General features: G+C 43.7%; 1 protein-coding gene across 8 annotated transcripts in view; it reads right to left on the reverse strand.

The window, feature by feature from the left end:
• The window catches only part of Apba2 (amyloid beta precursor protein binding family A member 2), a 243,735-nt gene that overhangs the window by 59,265 nt on the left and 160,089 nt on the right, over positions 1-24,381 (reverse strand). For all 8 annotated transcript variants that reach the window (XM_029480040.2, XM_085841672.1, XM_085841675.1 and 5 more), the window contains one exon: positions 6,614-7,607. In XM_029480040.2, coding sequence (XP_029335900.1) covers positions 6,614-7,567 — 954 coding nt within the window. In that variant the 5' untranslated portion in view covers positions 7,568-7,607. The remainder of the gene's footprint in view (positions 1-6,613; positions 7,608-24,381) is intronic.

Consider the following 24,381-nt stretch of genomic DNA (forward strand, 5'->3'; position numbering starts at 1 on the left):
CATCAGATCCTTCTACCAAAGGCTATACTCAACAAAACTGGAGAACCTGGATGAAATGGAGAAGTTCCTAGACAGATACCAGGTACCAAAGTTGAATCAAGATCAGGTTAATGATCTAAACAGCCCTATATCCCCCAAAGAAATAGAAGCAGTCATTAATAGTCTCCCAACTAAAAAAAGCCCAGGACCAGATGGGTTTAGTGCAGAGTTCTATCAGACCTTCAAAGAAGATCTAATCCCAGTTCTTCACAAACTATTCCACAAAATAGAAACAGAAGGTACTCTACCCAACTCATTCTATGAAGCCACAATTACTCTGATACCTAAACCACAAAAAGACCCAACAAAGATAGAAAACTTCAGACCAATATCCCTTATGAATATTGATGCAAAAATCCTCAATAAAGTTCTTGCTAACCGAATCCAAGAACACATCAAAACAATCATCCATCCTGACCAAGTAGGTTTCATCCCAGGGATGCAGGGATGGTTCAATATACGGAAATCCATCAACGTAATCCAGTATATAAACAAACTCAAAGACAAAAACCACATGGTCATCTCGTTAGATGTGGAAAAAGCATTTGACAAGATCCAACACCCATTCATGATAAAAGTCTTGGAAAGATCAGGAATTCAAGGCCCATACCTAAACATGATAAAAGCAATCTACAGCAAACCAGTAGCCAACATCAAAGTAAATGGTCAGAAGCTTGAAGCAATCCCTCTAAAATCAGGGACTAGACAAGGCTGTCCACTTTCTCCATACCTATTCAACATTGTACTTGAAGTCCTAGCCAGAGCAATTCGACAACAAAAGGAGATCAAAGGGATACAAATTGGAAAAGATGAAGTCAAAATATCACTCTTTGCAGATGATATGATAGTATATATAAGTGACCCTAAAAATTCCACCAGAGAACTCCTAAGCCTGAGAAACAGCTTCGGTGAAGTAGCTGGATATAAAATTAACTCAAACAAATCAATGGCCTTTCTCTACACAAAGAATAAACAGGCTGAGAAAGAAATTAGGGAAACAACACCCTTCTCAATAGTCACAAATAATATAAAATATCTTGGCGTGACTCTAACTAAGGAAGTGAAAATTCTGTATAATAAAAACTTCAAGTCTCTGAAGAAAGAAATTATAGAAGATCTCAGAAGATGGAAAGGTCTCCCATGCTCATGGATTGGCAGGATCAACATTGTAAAAATGGCTATCTTGCCAAAAGCAATCTACAGATTCAATGCAATCCCCATCAAAATTCCAAATCAATTCTTCAACGAATTAGAAAGTGCAATCTGCAAATTCATCTGGAATAACAAAAAACCTAGGATAGCAAAAACTCTTCTCAAGGATAAAAGAACCTCTGGTGGAATCACCATGCCGGACCTAAAGCTCTACTACAGAGCAATTGTGATAAAAACTGCATGGTACTGGTATAGTGACAGACAAATAGACCAATGGAATAGAATTGAAGACCCAGAAATGAACCCACATACCTACGGTCACTTGATCTTCGACAAGGGAGCTAAAAACATCCAGTGGAAGAAAGACAGCATTTTCAACAAATGGTGCTGGCATAACTGGTTGTTAACATGTAGAAGAATGCGAATCGATCCATTCCTATCTCCTTGTACTAAGGTCAAGTCTAAGTGGATCAAGGAACTTCACATAAAACCAGAGACACTGAAACTTATAGAGGAGAAAGTGGGGAAAAGCCTTGAAGATATGGGCACAGGGGAAAAATTCCTGAATAGAACAGTAATGGCTTGTGCTGTAAGATCGAGAATTGACAAGTGGGACCTCATGAAACTACAAAGCTTCTGCAAGGATAAAGACACCATCAATAAGACAAAAAAACCACCAACAGATTGGGAAAGGATCTTCACCTATCCTAAATCAGATAAGGGACTAATATCCAATATATATAAAGAACTCAAGAAGGTGGACTCCAGAAAGTCAAATAACCCCATTAAAAAATGGGGCTCAGAACTGAACAAAGAATTCTCACCTGAGGAATACCGAATGGCAGAGAAACACCTGAAAAAATGTTCAACATCCTTAATCATCAGGGAAATGCAAATCAAAACAACCCTGAGATTCCACCTCACACCAGTCAGAATGGCTAAGATCAAAAATTCAGGTGACAGCAGATGCTGGCGAGGATGTGGAGAAAGAGGAACACTCCTCCATTGTTGGTGGGATTGCAAGCTTATACAACCACTCTGGAAATCAGTCTGGTGGTTCCTCAGAAAATTGGACATAGTACTACCGGAGGATCCAGCAATACCTCTCCTGGGCATATATCCAGAAGATGTCCCAACCGGTAAAAAGGACACATGCTCCACTATGTTCATAGCAGCCCTATTTATAATAGCCAGAAGCTGGAAAGAACCCAGATGTCCCTCAACAGAGGAATGGATACAGAAATTATGGTACATTTACACAATGGAGTACTACTCAGCTATTAAAAAGAATGAATTTATGAAATTCCTAGCCTAATGGATGGACCTGGAGGGCATCATCTTGAGTGAAATAACACAATCACAAAAGAACTCACACAATATGTATTCACTGATAAGCGGATATTAGCCCAAAACTTAGGATACCCAAGATATAAGATACAATTTGCTAAACGCATGAAACTCAAGAAGAATGAAGACCAAAGTGTGGACACTGTGCCCCTTCTTAGAATTGGGAACAAAACACCCAGGGAAGGAGTTACAGAGACAAAGTTCGTAGCTGTGATGAAAGGATGGACCATTTAGAGACTGCCGTATCCAGGGATCCATCCCATAATCAGCTTCTAAACGCTGACACCATTGCATACACTAGCAAGATTTTGCTGAAAGGACCCAAATATAGCTGTCTCTTGTGAGACGATGCCGGGGCCTAGCAAACACAGGAGTGGATGTTCACAGTCAGCTATTGGATGTATCACAGGGCTCCCAATGGAGAAGCTAGAGAAAGTACCCAAGGAGCTAAAGGGATCTGAAACCCTATTGTTGGAACAACATGATGTACTAACCAGAACCCCGGAGCTCTTGTCTCTAGCTGCATATGTATCGAAAGATGGCCTAGTCGGCCATCAATGGAAAGAGAGGCCCATTGGACTTGCAAACTTTATATGCCCCAATATAGGGGAATGCCAGGGCCAAAAGAATGGGAATGGGTGGGTAGGGAAGTGGGGGGCGCTATGGGGGACTTTTGGGATAGCATTGGAAATGTAATTGAGGAAAATATGTAATAAAAATATTAAAAATCAAAAAAAAATTCATCTCCCATATGTGAGAAGGAGTCATCTCACTGACTCCTTCTGTGCCCCAAAGAGGTGGACTGACAGCTGATGGGTCACCTGTGTCTTAATAACTATGGAGACGGTGAGAATGGAACAGTCTCAGTCCAAAGGAAAACAGGCTAAAGGAAACGTAGCAATATGCATGAAGCAGTCTGTGAAATAGGAAAGGAAAAAAAATCCCAGAGATAAGGCTTGGGACCATACCTCACGGCCAAGAGAACACAGTAGGCAAGTTAGTGGTGCGGGAATGTAAAAGGGTCAACATAGACCCTTTTACAACAACATGTATCACTCAGGCCCTGGCCCTCAAGAAGTACAAAAGACAGAAAACACCATTTGTATGTAAAAAGATGTCTGTGCCAGTCTCACACATGGGAGAAAACGCCACCCACCATCTGTGCCGTAATGATAGCTGTGTGCTCTATGTTCAGTCCTGGGGTCTTCAGGGAACACAGAGCCTATGAAGACAGGTCTTTATGCTGGGTCATGGGCCTGTGGGAAGTGCATGTCTCACATGCATACCATGTACTTACAGTGGCCGAAGGATGTTCCTCAGGACAGCCTAAACATCCTGCACAAAATGACTGAGAGCATCCCTGGGTTCAGATTTGGGGGATTTTTTTCCGACTTTGTAATGTTTACAATGTACATAATGAGACATGCTTGGGATGAGACTGTAACACGAGAATTCATGTATGTTTTCTAATGAAAAGCCCGGGAGGGGGGTAGCTTAACACACTTGTGCTTTGACCGTGGCCTGTCTCAGGGTGGTGGTGTGATGGTTTCTGCTATAGCCTTATGTCAGCACTCAAGAAACAAGCTTTGGAGTATTTAGGACTCTGTAATTTCAGATTAGAGACACTCAAACCATACTTCAAAAACTAACCCTGACTATAATTTTTAAGCTTTAAAACAAGTAGGGGAGAAATAAGGGATGCCACCATGTCCCTCCAGTTGGACTTCCACAGCAATGCTTCTCCGATTTGAATGTGCCATCTGGTTGAAATGCAAACAGGTAGTTCTGGGGTGCCCCCTGTTGGGCCCATGTTATAGGTCAAGGGCAAGTTTTATACAGAAAGTCTACCAGGAGGCCAGGGTGCTCGCTCCAATCCACCCCTGCAACCCCCTGCCTCCTGATTCATTCTGCTGTAACATTGGTTCTAGGCAGTGCTGCACTAAACACGCAGATGGGGCTCCAGGAACTGGGCAGGGGCCTCAGACACACTCTGACTCTCTGTCCTAGACCAGGCTTTGGACTGTTCCTGGCACAGCTTGTCTGTCCCCAGGGGAGTAAGATTCCTTTTAGGAACACAGCTGTGATTTCAAATGAAGCACCTTCGAAGTATCCAGTGCTGTGCATTTTCTAGAGAATCTGGTTTCCAAGGTGATTCCAGTGGATATTTATGGCTCAATTTATTCACCAGTGGATGTTAATGGCCCAGATTCAGAATTCCTTGTGTGAGATGAGCAACTCGGGACAACAGGATATACAACCTATCTGCATGGCAAGACCCAACAGAGCCTTCCAGAGGAACACACAGCTCATTCATTCCTGGGGGCCTGGGCAGTCTGGAGCTAGGTCCTCTAGGCTCTCTCTGGACAGGATTAGTCCATGGATGGACAGACAAACTAATGAATACATGACTACAAAAGCAATAATAACAAAAGAACTGAATATAATCATTAACTGGCTCTCAGAAGTTTTTCCAATGTCTTGGCTAAGAGCATTGCTTAAAGGACACCCTGGGCTGAGAGACTGAAGCACCCGCTTTTCCATTCAACACTTTTCTCTGAAAGAACAAACTTCCTTCTTGTCTCCCATGATGGCTTGAGGCGTCCCCCAGTTCCACTTGCCACCAACACTCATTTATTTAACCATTTGCATTCACACACACACACACACACACACACTCACCCCAAGCACTCTAATCCAAAGGTCTATGGAATTCTATTCACCTTCATTCATTCATCTGGTTATCATGAAGGAAAGCGAAAACACAACAGAACAGCACCCAGGTGTTCTAACTCCGTACCAGGTTCCAAGATAATTTTTTTCCTGACAGACCCTTGACGGGGAGGCCACTTATTACAACAAAACACAGTGTGTCACATGATCTACATCCCACGCCCATTCCTGCAGTGCCATCGCTGTTGTTGGGGAGAAGCCCATGTTCTGAAAACGAATGAATAAAAATGTGGGTATTTTGGCCTGAAGCCCAGACCAGAGCCCCAAGCCCCTGCCTCCAACATTTACGAGTACAATAGAGTTTATGCCTCACAGTATGCCCCTCCCCATGAAGGCAGAACTGCTGTCGATGACAGGGCACCCCGAAAGTGAAGTCAGCTGGCAATTACTAACTCAATGAGAATAAAAGGCACCGAAATGTGTGGCGAATCCCACAGCAAATCAACGTGATTTACAGTCCAAGCACAAGCTTTCACCCCTCTGTGTGTGTGTTCAATTCAGTATGTATTGAACAAATATTCAAACTCATGAAATCTTCTAGGGGAAAATAATTAAGGCTTTACAAACCAGGAAAGCTGTCCATATAATGGGCCAAAGAGAAGTCCTTTATACAAATCCAGTAATTATATCTCCTTGTACGCGCTCACAGTGATTTCTTTTTCTGTTTTGTGTGGGGGTGGGGTGGGGTGGGATGGTGGTTTTTTCAGATGTGTTTATTAGACTACATACTTGCTTTGATGTAACTAAAATAAAGCGTGATTGTGGTTCTATCCCTCGTGTTAGTATGCACTTCTTCTCTATGACTTGGTCACATTTCGAAATAGTGATTTCTTTTTCCAAGACAGTAGTTTCTCACAACTAAGCGCCCATGGGGTCAAGATGGCTTTGGAGACGTTGCCATGGGCACTGTGAGGTAGGGAAGTACGTGAATGCCTGCATCCCTTTACCGCCATCCTGACCAGGGTCCTGATGGCCTGAGGAGGCCACCTCAGGTAATCAGAAGAGTAGCATGGATCCTCTCCTACCGTGAGCTGAGTCAGGCAGTGGAATACAGCCTGGGTTCAGGGCATTTCCTCGGAGATCAGAGCTGCCAATCAGCCCTTTGGTGGGATGGGTTCCTGAATTTAAGGGATGGATTCCTTAAGGTGACAAGACATTCCTTGATCATCATGGTTACTGGACAATTAACTTAATTCACAGTGTGAACTGGGTAGTTGCTAGCTCCCCCTACCCCACCCCACCCCTCCACCTGTCATCACCCCCACCACCACCATGGGCTTCACTACCTACTGGGTGATATCATACTCTCTAGGGCCACCCCTTCCCTGGGGTAGTTAAGGCATACCTGCTCTTGGGGCCACTTTGGCCTCTCCTCTGGGGTCCTGGTCTTGGTCTTGAGTCCTCTCTGGGAGTCTCCAGGGTGCTTAACCTCAGGGGGAAGGTTCAACGACTTGGGCCTTGCTTCTTGCCTACCAGGTCCATGGCCAGTGTCACTGGGTGGACAGGCCTCAGTGGAATCCCCGGGATCCAGCTCCGGCATGTGCTCAGGGCTAGCCTCGCTGGCACTGGTAATACTGGTCATGCTCAGGCTCATCTTGATCTCAGCCACTATCTGGTCGATGTCTTCCTCCTGCTCCTCTAGGTCCCCATCCCCACGCCTCATGCGATAGGGGGAAGCGCCACCTGTGTTCCCATTGGTCTCTGGGGGGTAATAGTCCTGGTAGCTCTCCTTGCTGGAACAGTAGTGGCCATCTTCTTCCTGGTCATGGACCTCCAGGACAGTAGGGTCATCCTCTGGGATAGGCAGGTGGCCGTCTGGGTACTCCTGGCTGTTTTCAGCCCCGTGGCTATGAGTGTGAGGGCCCACTGAGTCTGTCCAGTCCTCTACCGCCTCCTGACACTCATCGGTGTCCACGGGATGTGCACCGTGGGCTATGTATTCCTCCCCATTACAGTCCATGCCCTCCAGGTAGCTGTCATCTTCAGGACAGTAGCGGATGTAGTAGGTGACACCCTCCTCCTCCTCAGGGAGCCCCTCATCATAGTCCTCCTCCTCAGATGTGTTGTTCACATAGTCAGAGCTGGAGTCCCCATCAGGACTATGGTTGTGGCACTCCTGTTCCTCGGGCGTGGGGCTCTCTGGCCTCAGAGTGCCCAGCTCCAGGCCTGTAGGTACATAGCTCTCCAGAGGCAGTTCTGTGTCCTCACTCTCAGGCTCCTGGTCATGGGGGATAGGACCTGGCCTGGCCCTGTGGTCCAGCATGCTGCTTGCAGTGCTCTGACGCTTGCGGTGGGCCATGGCAGACACTCACACAGCCATTGTTACCTAGAAGCAGCCACTGTGGAAAGGAAGGCAGAGAGAGCCTCACATTAGACCATGGCCAACCCAAGACATGTGCCACTTGCTATGTGACCAAAACCACATTGCTATATTTTGACAGCATACACTGTGACAGCTGTTGACCCCAACACACCACATAAAGATAGGCCTGGACAGTCCTGAACTTACTATGAGGACACATCCTGATACAGTTGCACGTATATATAAGATCTAATATGAGATATATCAAATTATATATAGTTTTGTTATGTTTTTTGCTTTTAGTTTTTGAGACAGAGTTTCTCTATGTAGCCCTGGCCATCCTGGAACTCCCTCTGTAGACCAGGCTGGCTTCAAATTCATAGACATCTGCCTGTGCCTGTGCCTCTGTGCCTCTGCGCCTCTGCGCCTCTGCCTCTAGTGATGGGATTAAAGGCATGTGCCACCACTGCCCAGCTTAAAGTTTAGATTTTTAAAGTTCATAATTTATCTCCACCAATACTTTTAAGAAACTGAAAAGATTAATGGGATAATTTTATTTTGGATTTTATGACTGTAGTTTATAGCTAAGGCTTCTTGAAACTCAAGGGAAGTCTGAAAAATTCACTGGTTATTTCCAGTGCTGTTTCAGAATTGGGTGTTTGAGACTCACTGGCAAAGTAGTTGACGAAGGAGCTGGTACTTTAAAAATAAAGTCTCTATAAATTCTGGAAAAACATTTATCAAATGAATGAGTTGTTAGAAACTTTTAAATTCTTGCTAACAACTTCTTTATTAGTCATTTTTTGCTTTTTTTTTTTTTGGTTTTGTGAGATAGTGTTGGCTGTCCTGAACTTGCTCTGTAGTAGATCAGACTGGCCTCAAACTCGCACAGATCCTCCTGCCCCTGCAGGATCAAAGGCATGAGCCACCAGGTATAGCCACTTTGAGATATGAAACACGTTTTGTGCCCAAAGTAACAATCTTGCATTGTGATTATAAGACACACTGAGAAAGTCATTTGATGCTGAAGTAACTATCTAGTATATAACTATATATAGTCCTATAACTAAATTAACATTTCGCTTTTGTAATGGATTAATTTTCTAACAAAAAGGAAAGAAAGAAAATGCTATAAGTAAAACATAAATTCAATCCATCTAACCTAGAGTATAAGTGCTTCCCCTCCTCCACCCCAAACACGCACAGAGTCCTTGCATTCACCTACCCTTTGGGAAAATTCTATAACACAAGGTAGATCCCCCACTAGTCAAGGAATAACTCATGTGGATTTTCAATGCTGTGCTGGTGGTGAGAGGCAGGGTGGATGTGTGGCTACCCTGGTACATATTCATAAGCCTGAGTCCTGAGTCCTAAGATGGGCTGTGTGCACACAGTCATAAGCCTGAGTCCTGAGTCCTAAGACTGGCTGTGTGCACTAGCCTTTGTGGAAGCCTAGCTCTCTCCCACTCCAGTCTAGGCTATCTGTTCTCCCCTAGCCCCGTGCCATTTTAATTGCAACGGCTGTGAGATTTTAACACCAGAGAAGTCAATTTTCTCCATTATTCTCATTTTTAAATGGCCTCTAGCTATTTTCACATTCCTCCTCCCCGATGAACTGAAGAGCTATTGAGTCCAAACGTCCTCCAGGATCCCATTATCATTGAGGTTGGTATAGCCTTCAATTATGCATTATTTTAGAGAAATTTTCAAAACTCACGATGTTGGATCTTTTTATCCAATTTTGCGGCACAAATAACTCCACATTTACCTAAGTCCTAAATGGATCTCAAAGGCTTTGTAGTTTGCTTCAGATTTATCAGCATCCTTTGGTAACTTTATTCTCGCATTATTCTTGTGTTACAATGAAGTTTCTCTCCCCTTATTTACCTGGTTGTTGCTGGTATATATACAGAAAAAAAAGTACTGGTTATAGGAAATTACATATTACTAACATATACTTATTCCTGGTTGATTTTAGTTGATACTGTTATGTCCCTAGGCAAATGACACCACTCACATGTCCTCACAGACTTGCTTCTCCTTCTCATCATGCGACAACCTTTGCTTATTTGAAGGAGAAGTGTCTTCCACAGGCTTCTGTGGTTGAACACTTAATCACTGGTTAGTAGCACTGTAGGGGAGGTTTAGGGGGTGCAATTTTGCTGGAATCAGCCCACCACTGGGGTGAGCTTTGAGTTGAAAGACTCTGTGCCATGTCGTTTGCTTCCTGCTTGGGCTTTTGACTCAAGATGTGATTGCCTAGCTTCCTGTTCTTGCCACCACACCGTTCTGGTCATGATAGAACCTCCAAAATCACAAGTCTCAAATAAACTCTTTTATAAGTTGATTCTAGTCAACTTAGTATTTTTTTCTCTTTTTTGTATAACAATAAGTTTATTGATAAAATTGTCAGGAAAGGAGGAAATCTTTTACATCACTCTCCATAATAGTAAGTAGCATAGGTATTGTGTCATTTTTAAAAAAGATAAAGTGAAAAAGAATCATTATTGTCTAATAACTATAATTATTATTTTAAGTAGTAAATGTACATGTACTGAAATTATGATGGTTTTAAAAAATTATTTATCTGTTTACATCTCAAATGCTCCTTCCTCTCAGGCCCTCTCATAGAGTCCTTTGCCCCATCTTCCCTAAGAGGGTAGGCCACCCTGTGTACTCCCCCCTACCCCCCGGTTCATCATGTCTCTGTAGGATTAGGTATATACATCCTCTCTCACTGCAGCCAAATAATGCAGGCTTGTTGGAGAATGGATTCTAAAGTCGGGCTACAGCTTTAGGGATAGCCTATGCTTCAATTGTTGGGAGACCCACATGGATACAGAGCTACATGTCTGCTACATATGTGCTGAGGGCCTTCATCCAGTCCGTGTAAGCTGTTTGGTTGGTGGCTCAGTCTCTGAGAGCTCCCAGGGTCCAGGTTAGTTGAGTCTGTTGGTCTTCCTGTAGAGTTACTTTCCAATTCAGGGTCCTCAATCTTTCCCCCCAACTCTTCCATAAGAGTCCCTGAGCTCTATCCAGTGTTTGGCTGTGGGTATCTACATCTGATTAGAGCCTCTTAGAGGACAGTTATGCTGGGCTCCTGTCTGCAAGCAGAGTAGAGTATCATTAATAGTGTTAGGGATTGGTGCTTGTCTATAGAATGTGTCTCAAGTTGGGCTGGCTATTTGTTGGCCATTCCTCCAGTCTCTGCTCCATCTTTGTCCTTGCATTTCTTTTAGACTGAACAAGTTTTGGGTCAAAATTTTGTGGGTCGGTTGTTATTCTTCTTCCTTTACTGGTGGATAAGACTGTATTCTAATAGCGTTTTTTATAAAAAATGAATTGATCCAAGAGCATAACAAATGCACCTTCATCTAATGGAGAGAAGGAGGCAAGACTTGACCACTAGGCTATCTCTCCAGTCCTAACACACCCTCTTATTCCTAACCTGAATAAAATCTTTATGCTGTACTTTACTGAAGCAAAATAAGTAATATTTTAATTACAATGGTTTAAAAAACAACACAAATAAATGACAAACAAATATCAGAATATTAAGGAAAGATAGCTTTGATATTACTGATATTTTTTTTTTATTTTGCTTTGAGCCGCGATGTGATTCAACTGGGCACTGGTATGGATCTGTTGGGCATTGGGCTATAAACAGACAGCCTAGTTTCCAGTTGAGGCTAGATGTTGAACCCCAGGACTGGTCGTGATAATTCACCTACATGGAATGGAAGGAGTTCTCGCATATCTTCTGGAATCCTGGCTCCTGTCTAAGTTACTGCCCCCTCAGCCCCCATAAGAGAACCATGGCTAGTAGTCATGTAAGCAATGTCCCAAGCTTCTGACCTTCAGGCTAAACTCCTCCCCAGTTACCTAGCAACAGAGAAGATAGCAGCATAACCATAAAAAGGGGTTGTTTGGCCCCTCCTTGCTCTCTCACTTCTCTCTCCTTTCTCTTTGTCTTCTCCTCTCCTCTCTCCTCTCTCTTCCTCTCTCTCCCTCTCCCTCCCTAGCTTTTCTTCTCTCTCTCCCTTTCCCCTTTGTCTCCTCTTGGCCATGACATCTCTCCCCCCCCCACCCCCGCCTTCTCTCTTTCCCCCTGCCTTTCTATAATAAAACTCTAAAACCATAGACAGTCTCTGCTCATTAAGGCCTGTTGCACAGACTCTTGCCTAAGTCCTCTTTCCCATAACCCCTGGGTGATAAGGGTGTTGCCCTGGTTGAGAACTGCCCCTTGTCTAGTGGGGTCAGAGGCTTAGATGCCCACCCAGGGCTGAGTGGAAAGCGTTTGGCAGCCTTCCTGCATCTGCCTGCCCAGAGCATAGGAGGAACTCTGGCTGGGTACAGGCTATCCTCCCCACCTCCTTTCCCCTAGGCCCCTTTCAGTTCCCACATGGATCTAGTTTTTGTTTATTTTTGTAAATGTCTCACTATAAAAATGTGTCTGTGGCTTTTGGGTTTGATATCATAGTTGTAATATGGGTCTCCTTTCAGTGGCTACAAACAAAAATGACCCATGGTGGCAAACTAGGAGGGAGTGGATCTTCAAAGAATCTCAGGAATTCAATTTCCATGACTGGGCACCTTCAGTGTAAAGAGGGTACTCTCCTGATGAAGACAGACAGGAAATCCCTTGTTCAAACTCAGAAGTCAGGATTTTTTTTTTTTTTTTGAGACTTTGGGCAAATTATTTCAGATGGCTTCTCCACTTAGGAAACTGGAAATGCTGTATCTGCCTGAAGATCTTTAAGAGACTAGGGCCCCTGCCCCATCAGCTGTTACGTATTAGTGGACTCAGGATGGAGAGAAACTAGGATGTAGGGTCTTGGGCAGTGGTGAGTATGGCAGGTGTATACAACTTGGAGACTGTTTCATAGGACAGCACATTTATTGAACTGCCATCATCAGAGAACTCATCAACTAGTGGACAGGTTTCAATTGCTTAAGTGCATACCACCATGTCTAGGGGTGCAACTACCTGGTGGGGACAGCTTCCCTGTGGGAAGCCTCCAAGAGCTTCTCTCCCTTCAGGAGGAGAGAGCCAGAGGCTGAGCAATCCTGCATGCTGTCTGCAGCAATGATATGGGCAGTTTCATATTCAGGAGGTGGCTGCTTCTGCGTGGTAGTTATTTTCTGGTGATGAAAATGGTGATCCGGTGCTCTGTGCATTTAATAGGAAAGGAGGAGCGTCATGTGATCCAGGCAAAAACAGAGGGAAGGAGGAGGATGGTGTGATGCAGGCAAAGGCAGCTACTCCAGGCTCTGTGGTGTATTACAGAAGTTCTTTATTCTGCTCATTTCTTCACACGGCTGAGAGCTTGCTCGAAAGACAGTTTTGTGTCTTCCTCTTTTTCTTTTTTTTTAAAGTGCATTTTACACTTTTATTTATTTATTTGTGTGTATGTGTGTGTGTGTGTGTGTGTGTGTGTGTGTGTGTGTGTGTGTACAGGTGCCTACAGAGGCCAGAAGAGAGCATCTAATCCCATGGAGCCAGAGTTATAGTAGCTTAAGATGGGTGCTAGGAACCAAACTCAGTGTTCTGCAAGAACAGGAAGTGTTCTTTAAGTGCTGAGCCATGTTCTTCAGCCCCTCCTCTTCTCCTATAACACAACACTACAAGCAGTAAAAATGGTCCATGAGTTTTATTTTAGTACCTGCATCATAGGTCCTAAATGAATAGACAGTCTGTCATACATAGACTGCATGGTTGAGTCCCCCAGAAGTTCCTATGGTGAAATCCTAACCCTAAAAGGATGGCATTAGGAGATAGAGATTTGGGGGGTTCATGTCTGAAAAGATGAGCCTTATAAAAGAGGGTCAAAAGACCTGTCTTATCCCTTCCACTATGTAAGGAACCAGTGTAAAGAAACCATCTATAAACCAGGTGAGAACCCCCTCAAATATCAATACACCATCATTTTGATCTTAGACAGTCCCCTTCCAGGCAGCCTCTGAACTATAAGATATGGATGCTGCAGCGTGAGTCACGCCTACCTGCAGTCTCTTTGTTAGAGCGGCTTCTACTGATAAAGAAACCACCCCCCTGCTGGACCACAGGGTACCCTGATCTTGCATAGGTGATGCTATGAGGCTTCCTTAACATATGCCAGAAACCATTCCCCCTCCACAGGTCCTCTGTTCAGAATACTTAAAAACCTCTGTTGCATTTAGTGGCCCACAATCCTCAGAAGAGCACAGGGAGGAGTGTGACCAGGAGAGAGTTAAGTGCACAGGCACAGGGGTCCAGAGGCTTCCTACTGCAAAGCATGTACACAGACATAGTGAGTCCTTTGCTTCTGATTAGTCATATTAAAGACAGATCCTTCGTAACAGACCATCTGGAAAGCTATTTGAATGTTACAGGAGAAGCACGATTACCCGCTACATGTCCAAGAAAATGAGACCCCGTGTCCAGACTCAATTAATTCTGTGACAGCACATAAATCAACAGGAAACACAGCCTCTGACACGGCCGAGCCCTGGCCTCCTGAAGCATCCTAATGAGACGGGATAAAGGCTCATTGTCGACAAGAAAGAGCTGCGATGTCCTCCTTACACGTCACACTTGTCTCCTGTATGGAAGAATGCACTAGCTGGTCCTGAGCAGAGTTTGTGATGTGGATAAGACATGGACACAGCCAGGCTGGTGCCAAAACCATTTCCATCTTCCAGGGTGGCCTCAAGTGTTACAAAGATAATACGTTTGTGTTTCTTTCTAGTGTGACTTAGCTGCGTTGACTATACATGATTCACACTGACATAGCTTCAGAGTACACTCATACAATACAACCAGCCCAAACGCCCTAGACAGAAGCCACCAGATAATTATTTTTTTTTCTTCAAGATCCCAAGCAATTCAAGTTCAGAGGAGCCAGTTCATAAATTCTTCTTTTGGAACCTAGGCTGATGTCTACCACTGTCAAGCAAGACTCTATAATGTGCTTTTCTTTGAAAGCACAAGACTGTCTAGACCACAGTAAAGCTTCATTAACAGAATCCTATTTAAACCAGTGTTGGCATGAGCACCAAGATGAGTGCATGAGAATGGAAACATTCACAGAGTTTAACACAGAGAATGCAGAATGGATGTACAGAACTGAGAAAACACATAGACACATTAGCAAGCAGGGCCTTTGAGTCATAGGACAATGACATTTACCCCCTGGCTTCCTTCATTTCTTCATGGTACTACTATAGCCAAAATAAAAAATCTAGAGTCCCTCTGCAGGCCTTATGGAGCACAGGCAGGGACACTGTCGGGTGGCATTTCTAAAGCAGGAAGCACGGTAGGGTTTTGGACTAACTTGTGCAGGCTAATTCTTCTTGCCTTCCAGATGTCGCTATGCTCAGCTGGCTTTCCCACCACATTCTTACCTCAGAAAGAGTAAAGATGAGTGGTCTAAAAATGCAGTCACAAACTACTGTCAAGTCCACTCAATCAGCAGCAAGGCCACAAGAACTGATTTTCCAGAATCCCTTTGTGTAAGCTCCACAGAAGCCATAGTTAACGTCATACAGGTCAGTGACAGGTAATGTGTGGACTTCTGCCCAGAAACTTTAGGATCCTCACTGGTAACCTATACCTAGGAAAAAACGTGATTTTTCTCACACAAAAACTTCTCAGTAACTTGTGGGAAAGGTAGTGGTTTAGGAAAGTTAGCCTCTGAGAGTCACATTTGTTCTGCATGCTGTAGGTGCTACGTGCTCAGTCTTGAAAGTCTTTCTGAGGCCCATGATAAAAGTTTGGTCTACAAAATAGTACTACTGAGAGCTGCAGACCCTTTATAGAGGCCTGGCTGTGTCTCATTTAGGTCGGTGCTCTTCGAGAGGGCTATTGGACCTCTAGTTCCTTCCTCTACTTGTCTTGTGGTTCCTGGCTATCAACCTTTTGTGTGTATAAGTTGATCGTGGCAGATATTTGTTACAGGACTGGGAAGCTGACTAAGGCTGGAGACAAGCAAGAGTGATGAAAAGGTGGTAACTGACACAAAACAGGCCGAACACTCTCCTTTGTCTCAACATGGTTGAGAAAAGACTTCTCCAAAGAACAATAATGTTGCTGCTAACTACAACCATCCCTGAACCTATTCTCAGAAACAAAGAAGTCTAGCATTGTCAGAGAAAACAGCTACAAGATTGCATAGCTTTAAAGGGTTGTTTGTGCTCTTGTCCTGCTATTTGCCCATATTTTCAAGCACATGCATCAAGTAAAACTTAAAAAATACTGCAGGTACATGTTGGGTTCCATCCCCACCCCCATCACAAATGCACATATGAAAGTCAAAAGCCACAAGGCCCTGATCTGGGATGACAGCGTTGGAAAGGAAACTTCTGGAGACAGCTCTAGAAGGGAAAGCAGGACAGATCCCCTCCTGGAGCTCAGAGGGAACTGACCTACTGACAGCACCTCGATATTTAGCTTCTAGAACTGTGAGGCCATTCTGCTGTTTGCTTTACCACTGTGGGGACTTTGTTATGGTGGCCCTGGCACACTAGCACTATCCATAAGGATAATGTGACCATCACTCAAAGTTAGCTCTCCCAAGTCTCAACAAGCAATCAGGCTTGTCTTTGCCTGATGTTTCATCTGTTCAATTCCCTTGCCCTTCTATATAAATTTCAGATGTAATTTTCCAATATCTAACTTTTTCTTTAGAGATATTTTATTAGATATTTTCTTTATTTACATTTCAAACGTTATTCCGTTTCCTGGTTTCCACTCCAAAAACCCTCTACCCCATTCCTCCTCCCCATGCTCACCAACCCACCCACTCCCACTTCCCTGTCCTGGTATTCCCCTGCACTGGGGCATTGAGCCTTCACAGGACCAAGGGCCTCTCCTCCCACTGATGCCCAACAAGGCCATCCTCTGCTACATATTCAGCTAGAACCATGGGACTCTCCATATGTACTCTTTGGTTGGTGGTTTAGTCCCTGGGAGCTCTGGGGGTACTGGTTGGTTCATATCATTGTTCCTCCTATGGGGCTGCAAACTCCTTCAGCTCCTTGGGTCCTTTCTGTAGCTCCTCCATTGGGGACTCTGTGCTCAGTCCAGCTGAGAGCATCTACCTCTGTATTTGTTGGCCACTGGCAGAGCCTCTCAGAAGACAGCTATATCAGGCTCCTATTTAAAGTCCTATCAGGCATTTGATTGACTAAGGTTGCTTTGAGTCCATAGAACAATCTGGGAGAATTTACATCAGAACTATATTGAATCTTCAGGTGCATAAATGTGACAAATCTTTTCATTTATTTAGGTCATCTTCCCTTTGTTTCAACAGCAATTTATCCCAGCATGCACACTGCACGTTTTCTTAATATAATTACTCTCTCCCTCCCGATGCCCCTGTCTGCCTTCTTTCTTTCCTTCCTCATGTTATTATAAATGCCTTTTTTTTATTACAACTGGCTATTGAGTTTGGTATAGAAATATCACATACTATTGAATATTAGCCTCACTAAAATTATTCATTAGAACCAGGAGGATTTTGTAGATAGTAAGGACTCTTCTGACAATAATGCACACACACACACACACACACACACACACGCGCGCGCGCGCTCACGCACACGCACACGCACACACACACACATACACACACACACACACATACACACACACACACACATACACACACATACACACACACATGCACATACGCACACACGCACACACACACACGCACACACACCCGCCAGAGGAGCTGGCTTAGCTCATCACATTGTGTGCACAAAGACTTGGCAGAGACAGTATTTGTCCTTCTTCCCTCCCCCCACCCTGTCCATCCCTACCCCTCCCTCCTTCAGTCCCATCCTCCCTCTTGTCTGTCTCTTCATTCCTTGCTCCCTCCCTTTCTGTCTGACCCCATGTTCCTCCATTTTTCCTGCCCTCCTCTCTTCCTCCCTCTAACCCTGTTTTATGGGTTATTGGGGGGCAGGGGCATGAATGGATGTTGGATTTCATTGAGTGTTTCTACCCTTACCGAGACACTCATGGCTTTCTTCTTCTTACTGCTACCACTAATGAACTGTTTACTTTTGAATCCCAGCCATGTACTTCCAGGATTAGCCTATTTAGCAGCCGTGATGTATTTGCCTTAGGTATGCTGCACGCATTTTGTGGGATTTTTCACATCTATTTTCATAGGATAGCGGATGTGAAATGTTCTTCCAGTGTCTTTTATTTGTCTCTCCTATGAAAGCAATGCTGCTGTCACCTCTGAATTTCCTTTTCTGTTTCCTTAAAAGAGTCTATGGAGCATGGCTATCATCATAATTATCTTACTTCTTTTTGAAATATTTGGAAAAATTTGGCAATGAAGCCATTTAAATTAACTGGAATTTTTGGAAGTTTTTTTTAAACCATAAATTTGACAATTTTAATAGCTATAGGAAATTTTAGGCTATCTACTTTTAATGAGTTTCTTGGTGGTTCATCTTTTTAATGAATTGGTCCATTTCTCTGGGTAACAGCTTAGACCGATAGAGGGTATACATCTTTCATTCAGCAATATAAAATTCCCTCAAAACTCTATTTTAGTTGCATGGCACAAGTTTTAACATATTACAATTTAATTTTCACTTCTCTCAACCTGCTTCATTTTTGAGATTTCCTCTTTGACTCTCATGAGTCCTTTAGAAGTATGTTGTTTCATGTCTAAATATTTGAGAATGTCTTTATTCTACATCCTTCAGTTTAATCCCACTATGATCAAAAACATACGTTGCAAAATTTCAATTCTTTTATGCTTATTATGATATGTTTTATAATGCACACAATATGATCTACCTTGGTAGTAGCACTATACTAACTTCACAACATCTACTTTGCTGTAAATGGGAAGACTTTTCTATAGATGACCATAGAACATTTTAGTGGGTCAGTCTGCCCATCCGCTCTGCGTTTCCACTGACCTTGCCCTATTTGCTCTCCCACTCACAGACTGGGCGATACCGAGGTTGGTAGTTACCTGCTTCTCCTTGCAGTTCAATCAGCCTTTGCTTTGTGTATTTAGGGCCTCTGTTGTTAGTCACGTTCATACATATGACATTTATGCCTCTTGGGTGAATCAGACTTCTGTCATCGATAGGGGTCTTTCTTTACTGCTGGGAATTCTCCTTATCCTCAGGAAGACTTTCTCCAACACTAAAATAACCACTCCAGCCACAGCTCTGTAAGCTGAGGTAGGAAGACCTGTATCATTCACTTTCCTTCTATTTCAACCATGAACATTTTACCTCTGGTGCTGGAAAGAAAACCCAGAGATTTGAGCATGCTTGGCAAGTGCTCTCTCACCAAGCTACAGCTTCAGCTTCTACCTTCTTGCTATAAACTTCTTTAAAAGTGGTTCCTTACTAGAGAGTGCAGGGGGTAAGCCACTCTGAGAAGCCAGCCTGGTCACGGGCACTCTAGGTTGACTTTTAGGCCATTTACATTTAGTGTGTCAGTGGATGCGGTTGAACTGGGCTCTGCCTTTCTGTTATTTTCCTCTTTGTTTGCTTTGCATTCTTGTCCTTCTGCTTTGCCTTTCCTGTTTGATTTTTTGTTGTTCACAAGTCTTTAGTATTCCCTTTATTTACTCCCTGTTTGGCTTTATTTCTCCTTTTTGGGTTTTTTTTTTTTAAATACACACACATACATATATCCCAGTTCTCACTATATATCCCAAAAAGGTTTTAAAACTCTCAATTCCTCTGCCTCAATATCCCAAACACTGGGATTATAGGCAGGCCCTGCTACACGTAGATTTTAGTATAATTTTTTTTAATGCTTATTCTATGGACTGCACTCTCTACGCCTAGTGTTTTATGGTCTACTTTGAGTAAATAGTTTACCATTTTAAATATGAAAGCCTTACTACCATATGAACTTCTTACCCAGGTCTCTTACACTACACATCATATACGTTATATCTACATACATCAGCACACACGATGAAGGTCATGCTTAAGGAAGACACTCATATGCATGTTAAAGCGCCTAAGGAGTGAAGTCAGTCGATATTATCTAATTAGGTCTTCACCATTTACATTGCTCTTCTTTCAGTTCTAAGATTTCAAGTGCTTCTGCTCAGCTGGAAAAGTGGTCATCACACACGGTACTGATTAATATATGAGTGAGAGAGAGAGAGAGAGAGAGAGAGAGAGAGAGAGAGAGAGAGAGAGAGAGAGAGAGAGAGAGAGAGAGCTCTCCCTAGTGGCCTAGTGATACCATGTTTTTCAGAGCTTGTTTAATGTGTACTACAGGAATTTCTCTTTAACAAAACCCTTAATGACACACTTTGAATAATATCTTTAATTATGATCTGATGACTGCCCATGACTTTTTGAAGCCACTTTTTAAAGGCAGGGACCCTGCCAACAAATCCTCTGAGCTTCCTTCATCTGACAGCCCATATTTCATGTCCATTCCTGAAGGACTCATTCACTGCATACAGACTTCACGGCTCCTGCTTTGTGTGTGTTTTCATCTTAACATTAAAGACATCATTCCACTGACTTCTGGCCTCTCTGCTTTTTGAGGAGAAATCAAGTCACTGAGCCCCTGCTTCCTCACTTACATGAGCCTACTGTGATGATGTAATTAGTTTTCAGAGGGATGATAACTGTGTGTCTATGTATGGTTTCTTTTGGTTTATGCCATTCGGATGTTTGAGCCTCTGTAGTCTGTAAGCCTCTATCTTTCACATGAGATGTTTTAGGGCTTTTATTTCATCAAATAGTTTTAGTTTGGTATGGATTGTTGTTTGAAACTCTGACCTTGAACTTATGATCCCTCTGACTCTGCCTCCTGAACACTAGGACTGTGGGAGTGTGACAACACCACACCTTGATTCAGATACATGTGCCTGTGCTATCACTGTGTGTGTGTGTGTGTGTGTGTGTGTGTGTGTGTGTACACATACAGAGGGGATACACACAAACAGCTTTCTTTCACTCAGGAATTTCAATGATATGGATGCCAGCATTTCTGATATTATTTTAGTAGTCTCCAAGGACTTGCTATTTTTTTCTGTTACTAGGAGGTATTTATATTCATACTTACCACGTACAGTTAACTAACTCCTCCCTATGTCATGTCTGTTTTGCTTTTGATATCATCTAATGGATATCTTTATTTCACACGTACTTTTCAGTTTGAAAGTTTCCATTTTCTTCTACTTCTTTAAAAATTATTTTTAATGTCTTTCTTTCTATTCACTTAAAAAATTGCTCTAACATTTATTTCATGGAACACCTCAAAGTCCTTGATGATTGCAATGTCTAGGATACCCTAGGGTGACATTTATTATCTTCCCAACTTTGGGCTGGTCACCTTTTAAAATTAAATCAGTGACTGACTGGAGAATTATGTAGATTTTTCTTGGTGCTTTGAAGATCAAAGAAACTTGTGGCTTTCCCCAGACTTTGTCAGGATTCCCTTCTGAAGGTCTAGTAATGTGAATTTTCTTCTATTTGATTCCTTGAGCAGTCCACCCACTTAGATTAAGACGTCAGCTCCATTCTAGTATCTTTAGGAGGTGACTCTGATGCCAACTCAGTTTCAAAAGCTTGGTTGTGACCACTGAGTCTTTGCCTCTCATGCCTAGAGATTAAACACGGGCAAAGACTCATACTGCTCATACTGCAGATTAGTTACAAAGTCCTGGCTAAGGTTCTGTGGGTGCATTCAATGGATGCCACTGGTTGAGACTTATAGATAGGTAGGTAGATAGGTAGATCGGTATGTAGATAGTAGGTAGGTAGATAGTGGGTAGGTAGTAGGTAAGTAGGTAAGTAGGTAGTAGATAAGTAGATAGTAGGTAGGTAGGTAGTAGGTAAGTAGGTAGATAGGTAGTAGATAAGTAGATAGTAGGTAGGTAGGTAGGTAGGTAGGTAGGTGGTAGTAGGTAGGTAGATAGGGAGTAGATAGGTAGGTAGTAGGTAGGTAGTAGGTAGGTAGGGAGATAGTAGGTAGGTAAGTAGTAGGTAGGTAGGGAGATAGTAGGTAGGTAAGTAGTAGGTAGGTAGGTAGGTAGGTAGGTAGCTATACTCGCCAAGATTTCTTTCATATTGTCCAACCACCAAATGACTCCTTGCTCTGGCTTCTCTCGCCACACAGTTAGACCTTCTCAGAGTTTACCCAGTTCCATGGCTTTGTACAGCTGGATGTCAGGCTGAAGTCAACGTGGCATGGAGAGGGGAAGTTCCATGATGTTCACATCCTAATTAGTTGGCTTGTTCAGAGACAGACGAGGTGCTTCCTTCAGCCCTTTAGCCTGCTCAAAGTTTTCTGTCCTCTGGCCTCAAAGGCCCATTCTCAGGGTCTCACCCTCCCTCCTCATTAAGCAGTTTCCCATCAGAGCCAGCACAAATACTGAAGGGAAGAAAAAGCCTCAAAGCAGAACTCAATGCCAAAGCACTGGGCACCGAAGCGCTGGCCAACCTTCCCAGGGCATTTCCTCTAATTCTGTCCAGCAAAGAGACTAGTCATGGTGTGGTGACTGCATCTGAATAGTGCCAGGCGCTCTCCATTGATCTGTATATTGATTTGGGAAGGCACTTGAAGCTAAAATCTACATGTTTTTATTTCATTCACTTCATCAAACCAATGCAGCTGGCTTGGCTCAGCCGGGTAGCACGGGCACCAGCAGCAGCAGCAGGAACAGCCATACCACAGGGATATGGACAAATTCTACCAGCCCCGGGGACTTCAACCCAGGTTGCCTGTTACAATGAAGCCACCAGTTCTAAAAATATCAATTTGTGGGTCACATCCTAGCGGTAGTTCTGAGTAGTGTTCCAACATCTACATTGGAAGTCTCTGGGTGATTAGCACTTAGTTAAAGCTGAAGACAGAGTGAGATGTGGTAAAATCAGAAAGGGTCCATGCTGCATTAGGGTCCTGTAACCCTTAGGGGTATACATCTGCATCCTAAGAGGACAGGGAGGAGCTAAGGAAGGATGGGGCGCTGCTGAAGGTTGGCCGAGCATCCCCTCTTTACTCCCCTATGGCCATGAGCATCTGAGACCCTTGTCATGTGGAATTAGACACCACTGGCATGTGTAATGAGAAACCTCACTCTCTACTAATACGCATACCCTCCAAGGCCTCTCTGACTCTAGTCCCTTATACTAACCTACCATGTGGACCTCAGAATCAGTCCAGACCCTCAGAACCTACCCAGGCTCCAGCTCTCAGTCTTCATACACACATAAGGAGTATGGCTTTCTTACTACACCTTAACATACCACTGGAATAAGGCTGTATGATCAAGGGACACTTGAGGCAGGAACTCCAGCCCTAACTTTATCAATAATAGTGCCACTATCTCAAGTTCCTTCACACAGATGGCTAAGGGGCTGAGAGGTACACACATGTGTACATGTATGTGTGTGTACGTGTATATACATATGCATGTGCACATCTCTTCATGATCTCTATTCCAGGCGAAGGAGCTTGGTGTTTGCCCTCATGCTCAACATACTACTTCATTCCTATCATCCTAGGGACTTGAACCACAGACAGGGATACTAAACTGTCCTTCTGCACAGTATGGTGTTGGTGATTTGGCTCAGCATCGTGGAGACAGGATAAGAACCCAATCGATGCCATGGGAAAATATAAACACATTTCCTCCAACTAAGCATCCAGGATGGCCTATGGTGCCAGCTCCCACACTCTGTATCCTCCACATCTAGGGTCCATATCAACTCCCAGCCACCCTTCCATCTCCAGGGGGTAAGTTCTTCAGAGCTGCTACGGAAGAAGGTACTAGAAGGAAACTTGAATATGATGGTAGAAGGTACTAGAAGGAAACTTGAATATGATGGTACAGAGATAAAAATCACAGCACCAGCTGTCCAGCTGGAGCAGAGTCCCAAGGATTCTGCACAGGTAGCAGAGCAAGACAGGAGTTAGGGCATAGGTCCCAGTCCCTCCTGATGCCAGCTGCCTCTCTCTGCCTCCCCCAGGCCCTCACTTACAAAGGATCTTAATGACCTGCATTCCCCACCATGGTAACAGCTATACATGATGCCTTCACACCTCTGCAGCCTAAAGCCAGTGCAGCAAGAGCTGTGTCCCTTGTTAGCAGCTCTTCTCTGGGGCTCAGTGATGGCTGATAGCAGAGGAGATGAAGGAAAACTCAGAATGCTGAAATGAAAACTTTCAAATGGATACAGTATGGTCTATTCCATCACCTTGTCAAATCGGAATGACAATCTCCCAAGGGGGTACCTTTAAGTCATCAGTTTCGCCTTTCTTTATTTTTAAATCATCCAGTTCTATTTATGTACAACAGACTTTACACAAATGTTCCCTGTGGGAACAGAGCAGAAGACTCTCACAGAAGAGATGTGGGAGTGACCACGGCACTTCTGGTTATAAACACCACTGTGGTGAGATCCTTATGTCCTTGGGTAAGATAAAGGTGACTGCATCCTATGCCCAAGCTATGGGGTCAGCTTACAAGGAGCCTACCAGACTCTTCTGAGCTTATCTCTAGCACTGGGCTCAGGACAGCAGTCATCCCTCCTGGCCTATGTGCTCTGTGGTTTCCTGGGACATTCTCTGCAGGAGAGCATTTCTGCCAATGCTATCTTTCTCCAATCCCATGTAGAAATCTTGTGATTCGGGAAAAACATGTTCTCTAAAGAACAGCATGGTGGGAGCAGAGACAGTGGGCACTTTCAAGAAAAAGCCCTGGCTGTGACTTTTTATGACAAGAATTAAAAACAGAATCCTCTATCAAGCAGCAAGCCATAGCTGACAGGTTACAATGAAGCATGAGCCTGGAGTTTCACTGCAGAGACACACAGCC

Source organism: Mus caroli, unplaced genomic scaffold (assembly GCF_978045245.1).
Source record: "Mus caroli unplaced genomic scaffold, Mus_caroli_1 scaffold_8, whole genome shotgun sequence".
Classification (NCBI taxonomy): Eukaryota; Metazoa; Chordata; class Mammalia; order Rodentia; family Muridae; genus Mus; species Mus caroli.